At 34.7% G+C, this 19,616-nt stretch overlaps 1 protein-coding gene across 5 annotated transcripts in view; it reads right to left on the bottom strand.

Moving 5' to 3' along the window:
- Positions 1-19,616, bottom strand: part of LOC109033187 (tectonin beta-propeller repeat-containing protein 2) — a 29,883-nt gene that overhangs the window by 4,684 nt on the left and 5,583 nt on the right. For 3 of the 5 annotated variants that reach the window (XM_019045676.2, XM_019045682.2, XM_019045678.2), the window contains exons 7-21: positions 17,880-18,189; positions 16,851-16,971; positions 15,241-15,391; positions 14,521-14,572; positions 13,240-13,352; positions 11,757-11,916; positions 10,056-10,319; positions 8,141-8,395; positions 7,298-7,491; positions 5,359-5,577; positions 4,686-4,806; positions 3,611-3,753; positions 2,989-3,148; positions 1,557-1,720; positions 343-488 (exon numbers count right to left, since the gene is read on the bottom strand). In XM_019045676.2, coding sequence (XP_018901221.2) covers positions 343-488; positions 1,557-1,720; positions 2,989-3,148; positions 3,611-3,753; positions 4,686-4,806; positions 5,359-5,577; positions 7,298-7,491; positions 8,141-8,395; positions 10,056-10,319; positions 11,757-11,916; positions 13,240-13,352; positions 14,521-14,572; positions 15,241-15,391; positions 16,851-16,971; positions 17,880-18,189 — 2,573 coding nt within the window. Of the gene's footprint in view, positions 1-342; positions 489-1,556; positions 1,721-2,988; positions 3,149-3,610; positions 3,754-4,685; positions 4,807-5,358; positions 5,578-7,297; positions 7,492-8,140; positions 8,396-10,055; positions 10,320-11,756; positions 11,917-13,239; positions 13,353-14,520; positions 14,573-15,240; positions 15,392-16,850; positions 16,972-17,879; positions 18,190-19,616 lie in introns of those variants that run through there. The other 2 variants (XM_019045683.2, XM_019045685.2) reach the window with 2 other exon arrangements.

Here is a 19,616-nt window from a genome sequence, read left to right as displayed (position 1 = left end):
ATGAATTATGCCTATAATTGCAACTCAACATCTCGATTACCACTGACCAACTGATGAAAATTTGAACTTAATCCAACCAAAGAATGAGAGGTTTAGATGATAATGCATTCGTTTTTGACGCCATTTTACTCTTAAAAATCAAAAAAGAATAAAATGACCCCAGTTTGGATTTTGCAGTTTCGAGTTTTCACTTTCCTAATCTAGAGATCTTTCCTAACAATTTCAGTGAGGGAAAAAAAAAAAAAAAAAAAAAAAAAAAAAAAAAAAAAAAAACACGAGTGATCATTAACAACATCAAAATTTTTTAACACGTACTGTGGAGTGGTCTGCAAATGTGCTTACCTCACAGACAAATGAATAGCTTTGATGCCAGGAACTAAAACCCAACTTAAACCAATTTGAAAATCAGGGAAAATAGCATCTCGGACATAGACATTCTTTTGAGCATCAACAGCCCAAACCATGTGTAGTTCAGGCCCCAAAAACACCTGAAAAAAAGAAACAAGTTTTCAATTTCTTTTGATTTGATCACACAGCAATTCTGTCCTTTTCTGATTGCATTCTCTACCTTTATCGATCTCCAGTGGCTCTATGATCTGCCACCCGACCACAGACAGGCTCAACCATTGAAAGCTTTATAGATAAACACCTTATAGATCTTATCCAAATCAGATCTTTAAGGTGTTTAGAAGTGAGCTTGCTCTATCACGGTCAACAGATGTGATCAGTTTGTGGTTTGACGGCAGACCGTGCAGGCAACCCAAGTTTGATGGTCTCAAACATGGTACCTAGGACTGGTTGTATAGAGTAGAGACTGCATGAGAGGGGATTAGTGCCTAGCTAAAAAGGCTCAGTATTATCCTTACTTAGTAAGGTATTTGAAGTAGGTTAAGAAAAAAAAAAAATTGCACGCAAAGAAAAGCTTGCAGTAAATTCTACCCTATTAAACATCAAGAATTTGCGAGAGTAAATTTTATTGCAATAACTTCTCTTTTGGAAAGAATAAGAAGAAGAGAATAAGTTAAATAAGGTTGAATAAGAGATTTAAATACCTGTAAGGAATTCCAGAGACTGCTTTAAGTTAAAATAGTCTCAATACGAATTTTAAAATTCCGACCAAAGAGTACTTGCATTAAGATTTGGAAATTGAAAGACAGTAATTTTCTTTCAAATAAAAATTACACAACACTGGTAATTTGAATGTAAGGAAATAGCGTACAAAGAAACAGACATTTGGTATGTTCGGTATGAATGGTTAATTGCTAATACAAATTTAGCTTTAGTTAAATTTTAGTTATAAGTATAAAACTTAAAAATTGTAATTAATAGGTCAGTAGTTGTACAATTTTTTAATTGGTAATTTTACGAACTGCTTTAATAGGCTTTTGGGTGTGGTTTCATTATCGATGAATGAGGAGGAAAATGACAAGTATTTATATCCTTTGTTTATCCACTGAACGCAACAAAGCAAATTCAGAAAATGTCGGTGAATTAAAAAAAAACAAAATTGTAGATTAGGGGTTTTTATTAGAGAAAATACAGAGGAGCATATTTACCTTTGCCATCTTAATTTCAGATTCTACATGAACCCAAGCAGGAGCAAAGACAGCAGTAGACATTGAAAAAGGAGAGCCGATAGCAACAAATACTTCTCCTGCTTTGCTGACAGCCCAAACAGAGTCTAGACCAATACTCAGGTGCTGGAAGATCACTTTTCTGCCTGAAATGAGTAAAATAAGATAAAAGGAATTTTAATTGTAAATGGTAGACACAGTAATAAAATAAGAAATTAATTTAGTTATTAGCATCATAAGTTGTCGCTCCTCTGATGTTAGAGCTTACCTTAATTGAGGGGCTTGGAGGACAAGGCGCATAAGTGCAGTTTTTGAAAAAATTGATACATTAATGATATGCCTTTGAATTTAAATGAAGAATTACACGGAAAATTCTCTGTTAACTTTGATATTCCCGTCCTGTAAGATGATTTTGATTTTTGCCAAAAAAAAGTGGCATCTGCTAACTTTCCAGAATGAAACAGCCTATCTGCTGCAAGGATCATCCAAATTTAATCAATTTAAAAACAAAAAATACAGCAAAAGAAGAAAAAATGAGGCAGATATAAGGAGTCTGTCATTTTTTTTTTCATAACAAGGCACAGGCTCGATATACATGCTAGAAGAGTTTTAACTGAGTGCTGCACTGCATTTAGTTTAAAATGATGGATTGACATTTTTGCACACTTTCACTGATATGTCAGTCTACACATTGTTGCTTCTCAAAAGTTCATGCCATCAGAGAGAAATAACAACTGTCGCTCCACTGTTTGTTTTCGCTGTGCACGTAAGTTACTTATGAGCCAAACGGTTGTGAGCAGTGGGCTGCCGACTGCCAAGTTTCTGTGCAATTTTCCCAAAAAGTTTACTATCGTCTCTTTTTTACTTGTCAAGTTACTAATTGCCTTACATTTTGCCAAATATCTCATGACTTCATTCATTAAGTACGTTAATATTTTCTAATACCAAATCCAGTTTGCAGGGTCCATTATATATTATCTCACTGTTTTCCAGGACGGAAAAAGGCAGAATTTGTCGTGTCTGTCTCTGTTCATTTGAAGGGGAATAGCCCAGCATCGGAGACTAATGTAACAACTAACAAGAAATAATTTGAACATTGGTTTCTTCAAATAGACTGCTTTCAATTGGCCCACAGAAGAAAATTTCTGGAGTCAGTCAAATTTTGACTATAAAAATAAAATAATGGAAACAAATGCATTTCTAACAAGATGATTCTTCAGCTGCTGAAGCAGATATATAATTGACGGAAATTTTCACACAAAAAAAGCCATTCTCACTTTGAAAGTAAATTCTTATTTTGGAACACAAGAATTTTATAAAAATCATATCTACCAAAGACAGCTTAAAACATTAAAAATGCGTTTCTTGAAATACCGATTGTAATAGTGACGTCGACAGAAAATTTCCCACTTACTAATTTGTTCCATGTCTAGTGGTTTCCAAGATTTTCCAGCAAAACAGTCATTTGAAATTCCTTCTCTGATAAAAATTTCCCCACTAGACAGCAGCAGCCATAGAACTTCAGAGGATGCTGCTAAACATAAGATATCTAAATTATTCGGGGGATTGATTTCCTGTAACAATCAATCCCAAAAATTATGAGAAAATAACAGGAGATAGAGAAAGAAAAAAGTTGATACTATTTATCATAAGGAAATTGGTCCGGACAGCACTTAAATTTACAACTAACAATCTATCACAAGGGTCGCAAGAATCGAAATACTATAGGATGCGAGCGCATTTACAGATCAAAAACTTTCATTTGAGGTAAATCCAATGTAAATCAAGTGATCAGATTTAGCAATCAAAACCGGACAATTGTCAAGTAGTAGACTTGAAAATGCATTGCTGAAAGTTGAGTAAAATTTTGCAATGTTGGTCACAAAAATAAAAAACCAAAAGGTGCAGGCACATCTACAGATTAAGAGATTTCATTTGAACACATTTGAAGTAAATTGGCCGCGACGTTTCCAAAATGCTAAAATTTTAAATTGTACAGAATTACTAAGGAATAAATGAATAAATTCATCACTGACCTGCATCACTGAACATGAATGTGGGTAAGTTTGATAGAGACGCCCACTCTCAGAACACAGCCATAGGCTGCCACAGTCAACGAAGATTCCTCCTGCTGATACCAGCTTCCACTTTCCTTCACAAAGCTGATGCCATTCCTCACCTAGAATGATATCCATAGTGAAAATTACATTATCGCGAAGATGGCACAAACAAAGTCTGTGAAAGTTATTGTTGCTTTCAGAGACAAATTTCCATCTTTCCCTCACAAAACTAGGTGCATTTCTTGTCAAGAGTAAAAACTATGTTAGAAATTCCATCCAAGCAAGAATATTGCAAATGGAATTAATAAGTCATTCCAAGGTGATGAGTGGGACATTCGCACACCTTTAAAGTGAACTTTTGATCATTTTATTGAAATATATATCTCCATGAAGAAAGCCCTATAGAATAAGCTCTGTTCGTACTTTCATTTTGACTGATTGTTTTTCGACATCAACCACTTTTGATGGGTGAAAATTTAAAAGAAAGAGCTGTGAAGGGTGGAAAGCCAAAAGTACTCAACTTTTTTTTTTGCAGTTAATTCTTCAAAAAGTTTCCTCTTTAAGCAGAGATAAAACTGTGCAATTTTAGTATATTTTGAAGCTAAGAGTACGGAGTGTCATTTTAGAGGCAAGGGACTAGGGTGGGACATTTGCAATTTTTGACGAATCAATCAAGTTATTAGGAAGTAAAACACATACTATTTCCCAGTTTTCAGTCAAGTTCTAAAAAAGAACATTTGAATACAACTTCTGCTTGATATGAAAAGGTTTCATCAAACTGTTATAGCCAAGGCAATACGCTAAAATTGGATCCGATTAGTGTGATAGGTGAGATAAAAAAATTGGAATTCCAGCTTATGTTATCTCTTCATAGTTTGATTGAATTCGCTTAAAAAACAAATTATTTTGATTATTTTAAAGACAGCGCAATGTTGCATAATTTTTAATAATTTAAATCAGCATTTATACCAGAGAAAAAAAAATAAAAACTACTTTCTGCTGGGGTTCACATTAATGACCCAAAGACTTATCCAGAGGGACTGACACTTACCCTCTATGGCTGAGTCACAGTGGTATACAACTTGACTATCACTTTCTGCAATCCAAAGTGTGCTATCCACCATGTGAAAGATGGGATCTCTGAGTGATTGCAGTGGTTCAATGAGAAGGAGCTATGGAAAAAAGACAAATTATTATTGAGTATCAAGAATACTTGGACAAAAAATTGATTCAATAAAATCAGACAATGAGTGAAAAAAAATGATCGAGTACATCATTGAGGTATTCTCTTGTGACCGCCTGACTAATTATAGGGGGAACACACTGTAGATGAATTACTTCGTAATAATTAAAGAGTAAAATCAGCATGACTTTGGCAGAACACTAAAAATAACCCCAGGAGTCCTGTCTACGTATTCTCAAAAAACGTTTAATCACAGAAAATTAGCATCCTACTGAGCTCTGTAAGGCTGTATTTGAAAGCTCATTGTTTGTTCGAAAAACTCTCAGAAACCAGATTTAACACAGTGGAATAGATATCTTCAAAGAATTTTAGTCTCGGCTGTTTTGGGACACCCTATGTATCCCAGCTAGAAGATTGAGTCATTACAGTCTTACAACCGATGTTGCATGCCGTCAAAGATGAATGTAACTTATCAAAATAGTTCTAAATTATAAAAGTAATAAAAAAGAATTTTGTGACAGTTCACGTTTTTTCTTTTTACCTGAAACCAAGTGGGTACATTTTCTGAGCAGTCTTTGGTAAAATAAAAATTATTGTAGGTTGAGCTGATCCATCCACTGTAATTAGGCCCAGCAGTAATATTTTTTACTTGTATTGTATCAGGAGTTACTACGTCGACCCAAAAATTACCAGTAAGACACTCCTTTGAAACTCCTTCTCTTCTTTGCACTTTGTTTCCTTCGCTCAGCACCCATACAAACTGTGGGACAAAAAAATTTATTTCACTATTGTAGATCAGCAAGCAGGGCTTTGAATGATTACTCGTAGTCTTGAAATGATAAATAAATTAAAAACATAAAATGAACTGTCAAAAGTTATCAGATTTGATGATTTGAATTAAGACAGTACATGACTGCAGCTTGCTACATTACAGAGGGACTGGAAGTGTACATTCTACGGTCCAGGTAGTGGCTGCTCAGAGGTACTCATCTCGTCTTTTAAATTATATGTATGATAGTATCATACATACATAGTCGCTTTTATAGCAATCTCTGGTGCTTTGCAACGCCTAATCGCCACAAAACTCGGTCTTCCCACAATCCATCAAGGAGTTGACACTCCCTCATCTCATTTAACACCCCCTGTTAACACCCTCTCACTGGGCATCTCCTTCGTCTCCTCCCAGGAGGAGCCCAATCAAGCATCTTCTTCGGCAGCCTCTCTTCCGTCATCCTATTAACATGACCGTACCAGACAAGCTGTTTGGTCATGACGTCGAACACAATGTCATTTCCGACTTCCATGATATGTCGTACTCTCTCATTACAAACCCGATCTCTCCTAGAAATTCCTGCTGACCTCCTCCAAAAATCCATCTCCATTGCTCTTAGCATATCCTGTGTCCATTTCTTCAGCTGCCAAACTTCACATCCATATGTTAATACACTTTTAACCACAGCATTGTATATCCTCCTCTTGTTATCTTTGGAAGATAGTATGATAGAATCAAACCTTATAAAATAATTTAAGCTCTAAATTATTTTATAAACATTCTATTGTATTAAATCGCGTTTATAGTTCAAAACTCTGGCTTCAAAAAAGGGTGGGTCGAATTTGAATTTCTTCTTTGAATTGGTGTGGCTAGTTGGGATTATTCTAGAGTAAAAATGATGGAGAATGGTCCAAATGGACCACTAGACAAGGTACAAATTTAAGCATTCTGATACGTGTTTTTTAACCAGAATTTCGCGTAAAACATGATTCGCGCACCAAAATTACTGAAACCAACTCCTAACGGAGATATTAACATTTTTATTTCACATTGGTTACGAGGAATTGGAAATGCCCGCTCACAAGAAACTCAAAGCTCTACGTGAGTCAAATCGCGCACTACAACGGTTTCAGCAAGCTTCTCAATGAAGCAATGTTCAAATCCCACCATGTGTTTTTCAAACTATGAGTAATTTGCTATAACTGAGCCAAAGCGTCAAGATTGAGGTTGCCAGATGTTTATATCGCAGAGACTGTCATGATAACGTTTAGCGCGCGATGTGAATCACGTAGAGCATTGAGTTCTCGTGAGCGGGTGGTTTCAACTCACGCACCAAGAATCATTAAATATCTTCGGAAGGAGTTGATTTCGATAATTTTCGTTGTGCGCATCGTGTTTTACGTAAAATTTTGGTGAAGTAACATGTATCAGAATACTGAAATTCGTACCTTGTCTAGTGGTCCATTGAAGTAAAAAATTTGAATTTCTCATGATTTTAGCAGTTTTATGTAATTGTAATTCATATTTATTTATAGACAGAATATTTGCAAGACGGATGGTGAATATTTAAGTTCAATACAACAGAGATCTTTATCTCCAGTTAGATTTTTTGAATAATTGAGAAATTAATTTTCTGCAGATTGCAGAAAATGTTGATTCTCTCAGTCACGCTCACTACATATTACCATGATGAAGTGACAAAACATACCAATTTATAGCAAGAAACAACTGCCAACTGCAGTGGAGAAGGCACATAATAGGCAGGAGAAGAGATACTTGATGCAAAACTCGAAGCTGTTTGCAAGTAAAGTTGATTATCACAGATATACGAAGCAATAAAATCACTTAATGAAACACTTGTAACATTTCTTGACACTGTCCTCCAATCACACTTAAATAAATCTGTAAGAAAAAAAAATAAACAGAAATGAAGGAAATAAAAAAAAAGAAGCTTAATGAATGTACAGTTAAAATTTTTACGTTTACCTCAAGCATTTCGTTATGAAAGAGGAGACGGACTATGGTACCTGTGGCTATTATTGGTAATGAGGATAAGATTTTATTTTCTTATTCTAAAGTTTTGATCAGTTTCTGAAAAACATGTTGTAAAAAAATAATTTGTGAGAAATTAGTATCTCATGTTTTAAGATGCTTAAAATGTTACGAGCAAAAAAGAATAAAAATTGTCACTGTAGTGTGTTTAAATTGTTGGATGATCAAATCAGTAATGTATTCTAATGGTTTGTATTTTTAAACACTTTTCAGAGACAATTTGTTCTTGACGCCTTATTGCATTGAGAAGGTATTGGGCTGCAGAGGTTTTGACTTTGACCCCCTCTTCCTTCTTTTCGTCTCCCTCTCATTAGAGGAGTCGCAATGTTTGGAAAAAAAAGGGCTCCATTATGACTAATGAATACACATAATTTAACGGATGTCGAGAGAGGGACCAAAAATGGCATTTTTCTTGCAAGCTCTACTTTATTGCTACAATTATTATGAAGACGTTGCAGAGAAAAGAGGGCACATGAATTTGCTGGAAAAAATTGCTTACCATTATTCCTTAACTCATAGGCTATGTTTACATCTAATTTCCATATCACTGATCCTTTTGGGCTCATAAACATCTGAGAAGTAGAAAAATCTAATTGCTTCCATGAAATAGTTTTCTCTCTTCGATCACAGACATACGCGTTCATTTTCTTTCCACCTGCTAAAATAAAGTTTTCTGACACACAGAACCATTTTAAACTTTCTGGAGCTTTTACCTGATCCCAATCCAGTAACCCACCAAAAGCAGAGACAGCAGCTGAAAACAGGTTAAGAGAAAGGAAAATATGTAAAATATGAAATTAATCTAGAGATAGTTTTTTTTTTTCTTGTAAAATTTCTACTGTACTCATTTATGAGAAAGTTGTTACAAGATTGGTTTGCACATACGTAACTAATTTTCCGCTGTTTCAGCAAGATTGTTTTGAATCAATGCTGGTTAAAGTTTGAGCAATATTGTTTTTTAGGAGGATGAGTTTCTTCATGTTTGTCGATGTGATTAGAGTCATTTTAACCATACATTTAAGCTGGAACCTCAAAAAAGAGAAGGAGGTGAGTCTATTTTCGTGACTTCAGGAGGAAAAAGAAAAAAAAGGAGAGAAATGTAAAAGCTACACTAGGTCTTGTGGGTCAATAAAGTTTTAATTGGTGCTACAATTGCGTTGTAGAGCTGAAATCCACGATTTTAAAGTAAATTTTCATGCAAAATTTACTACAAAATAAATTTCCTTGAAAATGAAATTGTAACATGCATTCTTCGTTAGCAAAGGCTTTGATTATTTTGGTTTGAAACGTCTTGAACTGGCAACTTCAAATTCTTACGGTATAATTGAAAAGAAAAAATAGCAACAGGATACAGGATGGTCCAAGAGTTCAGCGGCAACCCTTATGCCCCAGGGTTGCCATTTTCAGGGTGGTCCCCATAGAATTTGGAGGGAAGGGTTGCCAAAATAGTTTCCTTCAACTTAGGAGCACTCACAAAATTTCGAGTCTAACTCAATTTTTTCAAAAGTTATAGGGCTGATGCACGGTGCTAGTGGGGCTGAACTTTCAGATCACCCTGTACAAGAGAAGGAGGGGGCTGACTGGTGAGTAGTGCTTCTAGCCACTGATCAAAAGAGGCATGGGTGTGGGGGAACACATCAAAGTAGTTAGTTTCTTCACAAGCATGTCAACGTTGCAACTGGGGAAAAGGGATAGCTCCGGTTCCATGTTTCTAAATCTCCGCTCTTATTCCATCTCTTAAGAGGACACCAAACTAACATCGCGGCTTGAAATTTTCACTGAATATTCTTTACATACAGAGGTATAATCAAGAAATTAAGAGAAAAAGGTGTTTAAGAAATTACTTTTTGCAGTTTTCCATGTGAAGAATAAAATATGCCAAGAACTCTACAATGCTGCAAGCTAAGATACGCATTCCTATCGTATCGCTGTATGTGTCATGTTTTTTCAATTAGGAAAAATGTGATACTTAAGTCTACAAAGATGTGTTCTTGTATTTATCACACAAATCAACAAAATGTTGTGCTAAGTGTTTGAAAAAATTAATTTCATCTGGTTACTTTATTTAAAATATCTTTCATACAAATTTTGTAATATTATGAGAGAAGGTCTGAAAGTTGCATTAAATGGCAAAAAATTCCATTGGGTGCTGGTAAATTGGAGGCAATTCATGTTAGAGTTCATGGATCCTACAGATCATCTTTGTTTAAACAACACTTGACAGACATTTTTTATTGTACATAAAATTACACATCTTCGACTTGTCTCGATAATATGTGAAATCCATAGACACTCAAGTTATACCAGATCCCTTTAAATCATATTACTGTTCTTAACTCATTTTTGGCTGTGCAAAAATCAAATTTTACGCAGGTCATACTTGGATACTTTAATGATTCAATTTCCCCACTTACCATCTTCAAGATGACTTTTCTCAGATAGAATCGAGTGATTATCTTCATCATGATGTTTAGGGGTAGACATACAGGAAGAATTTCTTTCAGCACAAGAAGTAACTGATGGTAGATCCAAAAAATGTTCATCGCTATGATGAGAGTTAATAGTTTGAAGAAATTTGGAGTCATCATTGCTAGATTGGTTCATTAATAGTAAGGCATCTTCAAACTCAGGACTAGGTTTCGCATTTTCATTGTCTTTTTCTGAATTAGACCTTATGTCTGAAAAAAAGAGAATAGCATTGATGATAAATTATAAGATAATCTCCATGCAAGAAACCAGTCACATGAATGATCTTTACTTTTGATCGCAAAACTAACAGGAGGTATGCTGTTTTGAGATTTGAAGCTCAAAAAACGCAGTTTTGAAAAAGCTCTACTTAAATTCTTGTATGCTGTGTTAAGGGTACAAAATTGCCAAATTATGATGCAATTTCACACCATTTACAGGCAAAAATATGAGACAGAATGCGGGGAACTTATCCTCTAAATCTCCGACTGTAGAAAAAGTTTCCCATCAGAATCTCAAAATCTGACTTTGATTGACCCAATTTAAATAAAAGTCGTTGAGCCAAAAATTTAGCCCTCATGGAATCAGCTTTCTTTCCCGTGGACAGTCATATATTGACGGTGAAACTACCAGATCACGTATCTCATTTGCAATGTTTAAAAATCTCTACTCCCATTTATTTTTTGGAAGGAAAGCACATCAATATTGTTTCTTGAAATTTTCGCAGTTTTCTTCGCACAAAGAAGAATAATCACGTATATTTTTGATGATTAACGTTGAGTAGTTTTCTATTTAAAAAATAAAGCATGACAGAAAGTCTACAATGTTGCAAACCAAGATGTGTGGACTGGTAGTTTCAGCGCAGATATACATACATTCGTTCAGTCATGTTTTCAAACACACCATACCTTAACTGAATTCACTTCTTTTCAGAAACACTGGCAAGTTCTTAAATGGTCAGCACATAAAGTATCTGCAAAGTATGGGCAATGACTAGTTGTATACAATTATGACTCCAAAAATTCAGTGCAAAGATGGAAACAAATGACAGTCTTCAACAAGTTGTGGGCATAGTCCAGTTCAAAGCACAGGTTGCAGAGACTACATACACAACATACAAAGGTTACTTGTTGCCCTCGGTGCCCAGGTATTGTCAGGATTGTCCTGCAAAGATTGTTTTTGCGCTGGACCCAGTCATTGCCCATGACATCGTGCATATTTGCATTCATGATTTCATTTTCTGCCCAATCAGCAATCTATCAATGTCCCAGATTAAATTGAAAAGAAAAAAATTCAGCCTCCATACAAACAATATCAATCATTACTTGAAGATGGAATAACCACAATACTGAGTCTCAGTGAAATAGAAATCACCTTTTCCGTGATGTATGTATTTTCAAAATGCCAAAGTCTCTGTAATTTCTTTACGTTTGTGCTGAGGTGGTAACAATTACATTTTAGTAAAGACTGTTTAGGCGGCCTTCACTGTTTTGTGCATTTATTTATTAAAACATACTGGAATTATTTGAGTTTTTAAGGTTTTCTCTCAAAATTCTTTGCACTTTCTGGGTCACTAGGAACCCTGAATTACTCGTGTTGGGAAAATGATTGACAAGTGTTGAAAGAATGATTTAATTGAGGTTTAATACCGGTTTTCCGAAATGACAAAATCACATCATTTAAGTGTAAAGATTCCTCTAAGATTTTCTCTTTGGATGAAACATCAGCACTTATTGCGTCTAAATTTCTTAAATCTGGCTTTATGTCAGCCGGAATGTATGGTTCTCCTGAATAATATTCATCTTTGGGCTGAAAGAAACATACCATTAGTTAGTGAATAATGAAATAAGAAACATTGTGAAATCATGTAGGTATCTTTCACCAGCTCTAAACCCAGTGTGGAAGGTTCACTTTCCCCCAAAATGAAGCAAAAGGACAGAAGAAGCAGATTTTTCTTAAACTTGTCGTGACACGCTACATTGCCCAGGCTGCTATCATGATGAACCATGGAGTATAGAAAGTTGTAAAGGAAACAGAGAAGCTGAAAGCATGCCTTGACTAAAAAACTTTGGGCTCTGCATGCGCCAAGTTTTAGGCATCTTTTCCCATGATATATGGTGGCATAGTGAAGAATGTCACAGTGGTTAAAAGAATATTGAAATTTATCGCTTATATTGAAGGATATGAATGATGTTACACAGAGGTCTCTGGTTATTGTGGGTTCTGGTAGCCTAAAAATAACTTAAGCTCCCCCAATTCTCTTATAACTCAGTGTTGATGGTAAAATTGAAAAAGTGTGTATCTGAGTTGAGGTATTTCAAAATTTCTGCCCCTATTTAATTTCTTAAATGGAAACAGAGCCAACATCATGATTTGAGATTTTCACAGAATATTTTTAGCTTAGATTAGAAAAGTTATCTAAGATTTCAAAAAATAACGTTTCATAGTTTTCCACGTAAAAAGTAAAGTTTACCAGGAAGCCTGTGATGCTGCAAACTGAGATACGCATTTCTGCAGTTTCATCATCGGTGTACTCTGTACTACAAATCAATGCAAAGTATAAGGCCAAGCTCTGGAATTATATAAGTGTTCACAGTAAACTTCTTAGAGTTTCCGTGTTTTGGGCTTTGTCCTCCAGGATTTAAATCTAATCGAATCTAAAAATGGGATTAGCTTTCAAGGGGAAAAAGTGAGCACTGGATGCCAAAATCAGCATTACAGGAAAAATTGCTCCTTCCTGATGACCTCATTTTAGCATAACTGAAAAGAGAATACTTGAAAGGCTGGCATTATTCTGGGCATCTGAAAGTAATATCTATGCTTGCCGAATGCTGTACGTTAGACAAATTCAAGCTACTCAAGCTAGAACTTTTACTTGAGTTTTCCTTTATCATTTACTTTTAACAGGATCACATTTTAATTCAATTCATTCTCACCTCATAACAGGTAGAAAAGGATTTTCTTTTCAAGTCTCATACTTTTGAGGATTTTTACCGATTTTTTATTGTTCAACTGTGACTTACTTAGTGGTAAACCAAAATTTCTGAGATAAATTTTCGAAATGAAAGTCAATTCAAGAACTGTAAAGATGATGATAAATAAGAAAAGGAGGATACAAAATAGAATACTTACAATGTCCTCCAATGCCATATTAGTTAATGAAGGTTGCCTAGATAACTCACTGTCACTGGTGAATTCTGAAAACGCACTCGTCGTACTTAAGGAATCAGATCCGGAATCAACACCTAGGAGTGAAGATGGGATGTTTCAATTTTAAAATGTTTATCACAAAGTAATAGTAAACAAGAGCTTCCATGCAAAGAATGGTTCTAAATTGATGTCCAAAGATTTTTTCCACTTCCTAAAATGTGCCTGTGGTCTTGCTGATTTTCTTGAAACGTATACTTTTAACTTTCTTTGAACTTTTCTTGACTATTAATTCATAAAGAAGACCAGGAACATTTAACTATCATTCATACATTGTTTAAATAACAACTGTGTCTCTCATTAAATGGCGAGATAGTTAAAAGAGGATACTTACAGCAAAAATTTCCTATTTTTGTCATAAAATCATTGTGCATCCATTACCATCATCTTTTCTTTGTATTCTTTTAAAAAATACAAATTGAGCTCTGCTACTACTAAGGAATGAGTTTAACAAGGGTTCATTAGAAAGTTAATAAAATAAGCTGCGACTTCTTATAACCTATATTACTATAACGTCGATAATTCCCTCAAAACAGACCAGCTTTCTGTTTTTTGGGAACAGCCTTCGTATTTTGGCAAACAAAGAATAGACAAAGTGGCTTTTAAAGAAAAATTCATCAATTGAAAAATAAGGATTTCTATTACCTGAAAAACAGATAAAATTATAAATAATCCAGATAATATTATTACCTTATGTTATTGTTGCTCATTAATCCATTTTATGATGGATTAGAGCAATTAAATGTTTTATTGAGATGAGCTTTGAGCTTTTCATGCTTTTGCAATTGACCAAACAGTCCAGGAGAGGAAAAATAAATTACAAAAGATTCTATCGGACAATGTAACACTTGAATACTGCCGTGCTAAGGAAGAGAGTCGTATGAACCTTTAGGCATTGCCAAATTTGCCTTGATAAAACACAAATTTCCTGGTAAACTTATGAAAATTCTCCCTCCAATTTTTCAGATAATTTTGCTCGCAATTTCACCTAAAGTCCCTGAAAATTTTAAGGAAAAATATTCATAACTTTCCTAAAAAATAAACATTTACCTGAAGGAAATTTGGCAACTCTCGAATGTTCATACGGCGCTCTTCCTTGGCACGGCAGAGTAGTTCTTTATCAAATCATTCCTGATTTTTCAAAAAGAAGGAAATTACGAGAAATTAATCTTTGAATGAGTTAATGATGTTAGAATTTCGAATTACCTGAGCTTACTTTCATTCTACGATTTCTTTGGATTGGTTTTTTCCTTCGTATCTAAATTAGAAAGAAAAACACTATGGATAAAATACAAAAAATTAATTGATGAAAAAAGATCGAGTTACGAGGAAAGAAAGAGACAGAAATGGTAGGAGCTGATGAAGATTCACTTAACCCCAAAACGTGTTCTTCAAAACCTAACCTTCCGAATCAATTTTGAAAAGTTTTGCACTACTCAACCTGTTTATTAAATAGATCGTATTCGATACATCAAACGGCTGAGATTGTATCGATATCAATTGGTTCAAAATATAAACATAGCCTCAAAAGTAAATTCAGAAATCTGAGAGAACGGGTCTTTTGTAACAGATTTATTATTCTTTTGCGTACCTAATGCCAATTTAAAGTGAAATTGTTAGGAATTTTCTCATTTTCAGCTTTTCCAACTTAAATCCTTACACTTTGGTTTGAGGTTATGAGCTATTGTTTTGAACCAAACGATACATCGAACCGTTATCGAATACGGTCTATGAAAGTTCCTCTTCTTAATGAGAAATATTCTGATTCATTCACTTACTATACTAATTAGTTCATAGTCAATCATCTTTCAACTAGCAAGTATTTTTTGAATCATGCATTCAATCACCAATGTTTGTAGTTATCATTAAAGAGCAATCACATTTAGGGCGATTGTGAGGGAAAAATTGGAAAAATTTTATGCTCACCCGTTTTTGTGCGAGAGCAATGTTTTCAAATTCATGAGGCTGGACACATCTGACAGTGGATCTATCCACACATAAAGGAGCAACACCATCCACAGATACAATGGGAGGAAGTTCAGAAGCTTCATCTGCCTCACTTACTTGATCTGAAGACCTAGGATGATAAAGCCGTGCATGTTATATCTCCAGAAAAACAAACAGAGTATTCCACTTATCCATTGAAATACATAGATATCCATCAGAGTTAAGTAGATCACATTTTTTTTTGGCAAAGAGCGAGGGTATCTTTGGTAATACGAGTTAACTTTTCATTTTCCCTTCGATTTTGCCAAAAAAATTATCTCTTTACCCGCATCTACTTAGTACATTTTTAGTCGAAAAAGTAAAAAAGTATCACCAATAAATTGGTGGATTTTAGCATTTTTTTGGAGGAAGGGATAGAAAGGTTAGCTTTTATCCCAAAGAAGAATCCTGCTCTGCTATGATGAAATATTTTGTAATCTATCATTGCTGTGATGCAACATTATTGCTAAATGCTCCCCTGTCAATACCGAGAAATCTTGACGAAACAAGCAAGCGCATGAAAATTAAAGATTTTCTGAAATTTTAAACTCTCTTTCTTGAGAATTGAGTAGGTCAGTTCTTAAAGTTTTCAAGGTCTTTTTTTTGGTTGTACAAGAGTTAGGTACGTTTTTAGTGTTTTTTTGTGTCCTCCCTCATGGCGGGATCTAGTTTTTGTCACCAGCTTAACATGAAGTCGTTGTGCTACTATTATGACTTATTACAATACGAAAGGATTAAAGTATGAGATGAAAAATCCTATAGGTTGTTCATAATGATCTTTGAGATGTCATCTTTGTAGTTTTACAACGATACAAGGGTGGAAAGAAATTTTCCTACCTAATTCATCCGGGGCCCTAGGATTTACTTTCCTAGCTCTCCTTTATTTTCGGGGACTTTCACAAAGAACTTGAACTTTAGAACTTTGCTCAAACTTTTCAGAGAGGCAAAAAGTATGGTTGATGCTGACTAAGCATCAATCAATATTTCATTGCGTGAAAAATTCACAACGGTACAAAGTACAAACTGACTAAAAATTAACAAATATTTAGATGCACATCAAATGTGCATGAAGGTAAAGAGTTCTTTCCTGGGCACCACAATTTTTCAAGTAGATTCTGAAAGTTTCCCAATTTTTCCTGGGTCTCGGGGAGTTTCCTCCTTTTCTATGATGGCTTTGAAATTAATTTCGAGATATAAAGAACATTCTTTTTAAAGGTGTAAGATGCAAAATAAACATTTGGATATTCTTACAAGAAAAATACCAAATTTATTGGTAAAACTCCATGATTACTGTACAAAATCACCGATTTCTGATGTAAAACTTCAACAAAAAATTTCGTTGAGAAGGCTTCTTGCAAAGTCTTGAAGTGCAATCATGGTTGCTACTTCCATGCATGATCGTTCTTGTAAAAAATTAGGGTGGAGGGGGAGGGGAGGGGAATTTATAAGATGATACGGGCAAAAAATTTTGATTTTTCATATTTTTTGCGATTTGTATGAAAATCAAACTTTTTAAAATTTGATTGATGATTTACAGAACTTTCACTTACTTCTTAGCACCTTGAAATGTTGCAGTTAAAATAGGAACAAAGGATAAAGCACCATGTTTTAAGCGTGTACTGATATCGATTAGAGCTTCACCAACTGGTAGTTTGTGATCGTCTATTTTTCCTGCCAAAAATGTTAAAATATCATGAGGATTCATAGCAAGTAAAACATAAGACATCTATTTAACTACTAAAAGAAATTATATTGATTTTATCTTTCAGCAAAATGCTTAAGTAGTGTTTCAGACTAGGAGACAATAGAAAATCAGAATTTTGAGAGGATAATAACTATTTTGAACCCTTACTCTTTAGATATGAAGCTTTACAAATTTCTGAAGTAATAAGACCAGAATTTCAACATCGCTTTTGAGAATCCCTTGAATTGTGAGCTTATTTGAACATCTTTGTTTTGGCATTTTCCTAATGCTAGTTTTAATTTGATAAAATAGATCAGGCAACCTACATCTTAATTTACTCTTAGATGGAGATAAATCATCTTTGAAATAAAACTGAATGGTGCTTTGTTGTAGTTTGAACAGTCATCAGTTTCCTCTTGAAAGAAAAGCTTAGGAACGTTCGAGAAAACTGCCAATTTTCAACAGCAAGTAAGTTATTACTTTGATTCTGACTATTGTTACAATGGGCAATGTGGAAACACGGTACAACGCCTAGCTGACTGGAGAGTCGAGGGCAAGAGGTCATTCGGGGACCGGCCTAGAGAGATGGCTCACCTTGGAGATTTTGATATTGCAATATTTCTTTTTCTTTTTTTTAAATATCACAATATCAAAATCTCCAAAGGCGTGCGCCATATCTCTAGGCCGGTCCCTGAATGACCTCTTCCCCATGACTCTCCAGTCAGCTGGGCGTCGTCTCGTGTTGCCACATCGCGCATCGTAGCACTATCAAACCAAGATTATTTTTTTAAAGAGGCCACTCAAAACAATTGCTATTCACAACTGATCCAGTAGATAATAGGAAGGTTGGAAAGGCAATTGTAAAGGGAGTTTGGTCAAATATTTTCTGGACTACCTGATAATTGGGACTGGTAGGGATCAGGCTCCCATCCAAGTCGGACAATATTAAAATTCCCCTCCAAAAACATAATTTCATCACAAAAAACAGCTACATTTTTTATGTCATGTAAGCCACTTAGGGCGGCAGTAACGGCAATTGAATCTGTATCTAATATTAGGATTCCATGATGGTGTGAAACAACCAGAAAGTTGTTGGTGAATTTTTCTATTCGGTTAAATTCTACATTTGTGAGATCATTTGAATTTGTAAAGTTCACAGCTGTGTTGATCAATTTGATTTCAGGAAATGGTTCCGAACTCAAGTTCTGAAACATAAATTCAAGGAAAATTGGTGTTACATAGATAAACTGCACTAATTAACTCATGGACAATGGTGCATAAACAATGAGATAACTGACATCTCGTTGGTAGAAAATAATGTCACTGTTTGAAAGTCGGAGGAGAAAAGTACAAAATAATTACCTCATGAACCATCACGGCCATTTCAAGCTACTCATTGTCATTCAATGAGTGATTTCTGACTTCAATTCAAAAAACGAAATATTAAGGAAGTATGGAACCCATATTCTCCCTACATGCATATAATCTTGTCAAAAAATTTCCATGGCTTCATCACTTACGGTTCTTATTACTGAAATGATTTTACCTATAATTTAAATTTATGGAGTACCTACTTATCTCTTGGATTTGTATTTAAAGGTAATGTTTGAGAGCCTTCTCAGTTCAGCTTGAGCAATTCTTTTTTGGGGGGAAGCCATGCAAAGGAGGTTTCCTCCACTATCTTTCCATGAGTTCCATTTTATCTGCTTAGCCATTCTTGAATATATTTTTGAGGATAAAATGACAATGGGAACTTATTGTCAACACAATCTGTTGTAAGCTCTTTTCTTTTTCTAAATATTTTATCCCAGATTCTGACCATTTGGACAATTTAGCAGCAATTTTATATCTTGCATAAGCTAAATAAAGTGAGTTCCAAAACCTCAATTATTTTTCAGAGTGAGCGAACCAACCGAGTCGACCTCTGTAACATAAATATACACATTACATCTACAATAAGTCAATTAAAGTTGTCATAGAATCGTATTTTGATGATTTCAAATTATTTATCAGCAAAAAATAATAAGATCTGTCCAAACACCGAAATGCGCCCAATATTATCGGAGATACCGCCATTTAAAAAATATGGTTTTGTCCACGTTTTAATTCCAGCAACCAGTGCAAACGTGTGTATCACTAAGTGATGAATCCAAGGTGGAAGAAACCATGGTAAGTGCTAAATTACCGGGGTGGACAACGTCATTCAACTTGTTTTTTGAAGGGCAACATCTCTGTTAATATTGGACATGCGAGCTAGGCGTTTTTGCTAATCTATAAACATAAAATTTCAAAACATGATTCCATGACCAATGCAACTGACCACCTATTCTTCTTCTTCTTTTTCGATTTTTGATTAATTGCCAAGGATACAAGGAGAAATTAGAAGAAAAATTTTGTTTTGCAGGCCTTGGCTTGTTTCATTTGAATTTGAAAATGAGAAGTTCAGAGAAAAAAACGGACAGGAGATGAAGTAGAGAAGGTGTGTAGGAGAAGAAAGAAAAGAAAGAGGGGAAATGGAGAATTTGCAAGGGTCTGAAATTTGATGAATTTCCTGTTTAAGTGGAATCCTCTGAGTGAACTGAACACGAAGATACCCTTGATTCATAAATTGAGCAATTATTAGAGGAGATAT

The sequence above is a fragment of the Bemisia tabaci genome, chromosome 1, assembly GCF_918797505.1.
Source record: "Bemisia tabaci chromosome 1, PGI_BMITA_v3".
NCBI classification, from domain to species: domain Eukaryota; kingdom Metazoa; phylum Arthropoda; class Insecta; order Hemiptera; family Aleyrodidae; genus Bemisia; species Bemisia tabaci.
The sequence above is the reverse complement of the archived record's forward strand: the minus strand, read 5'-3'. Positions and strand labels throughout refer to the sequence as shown.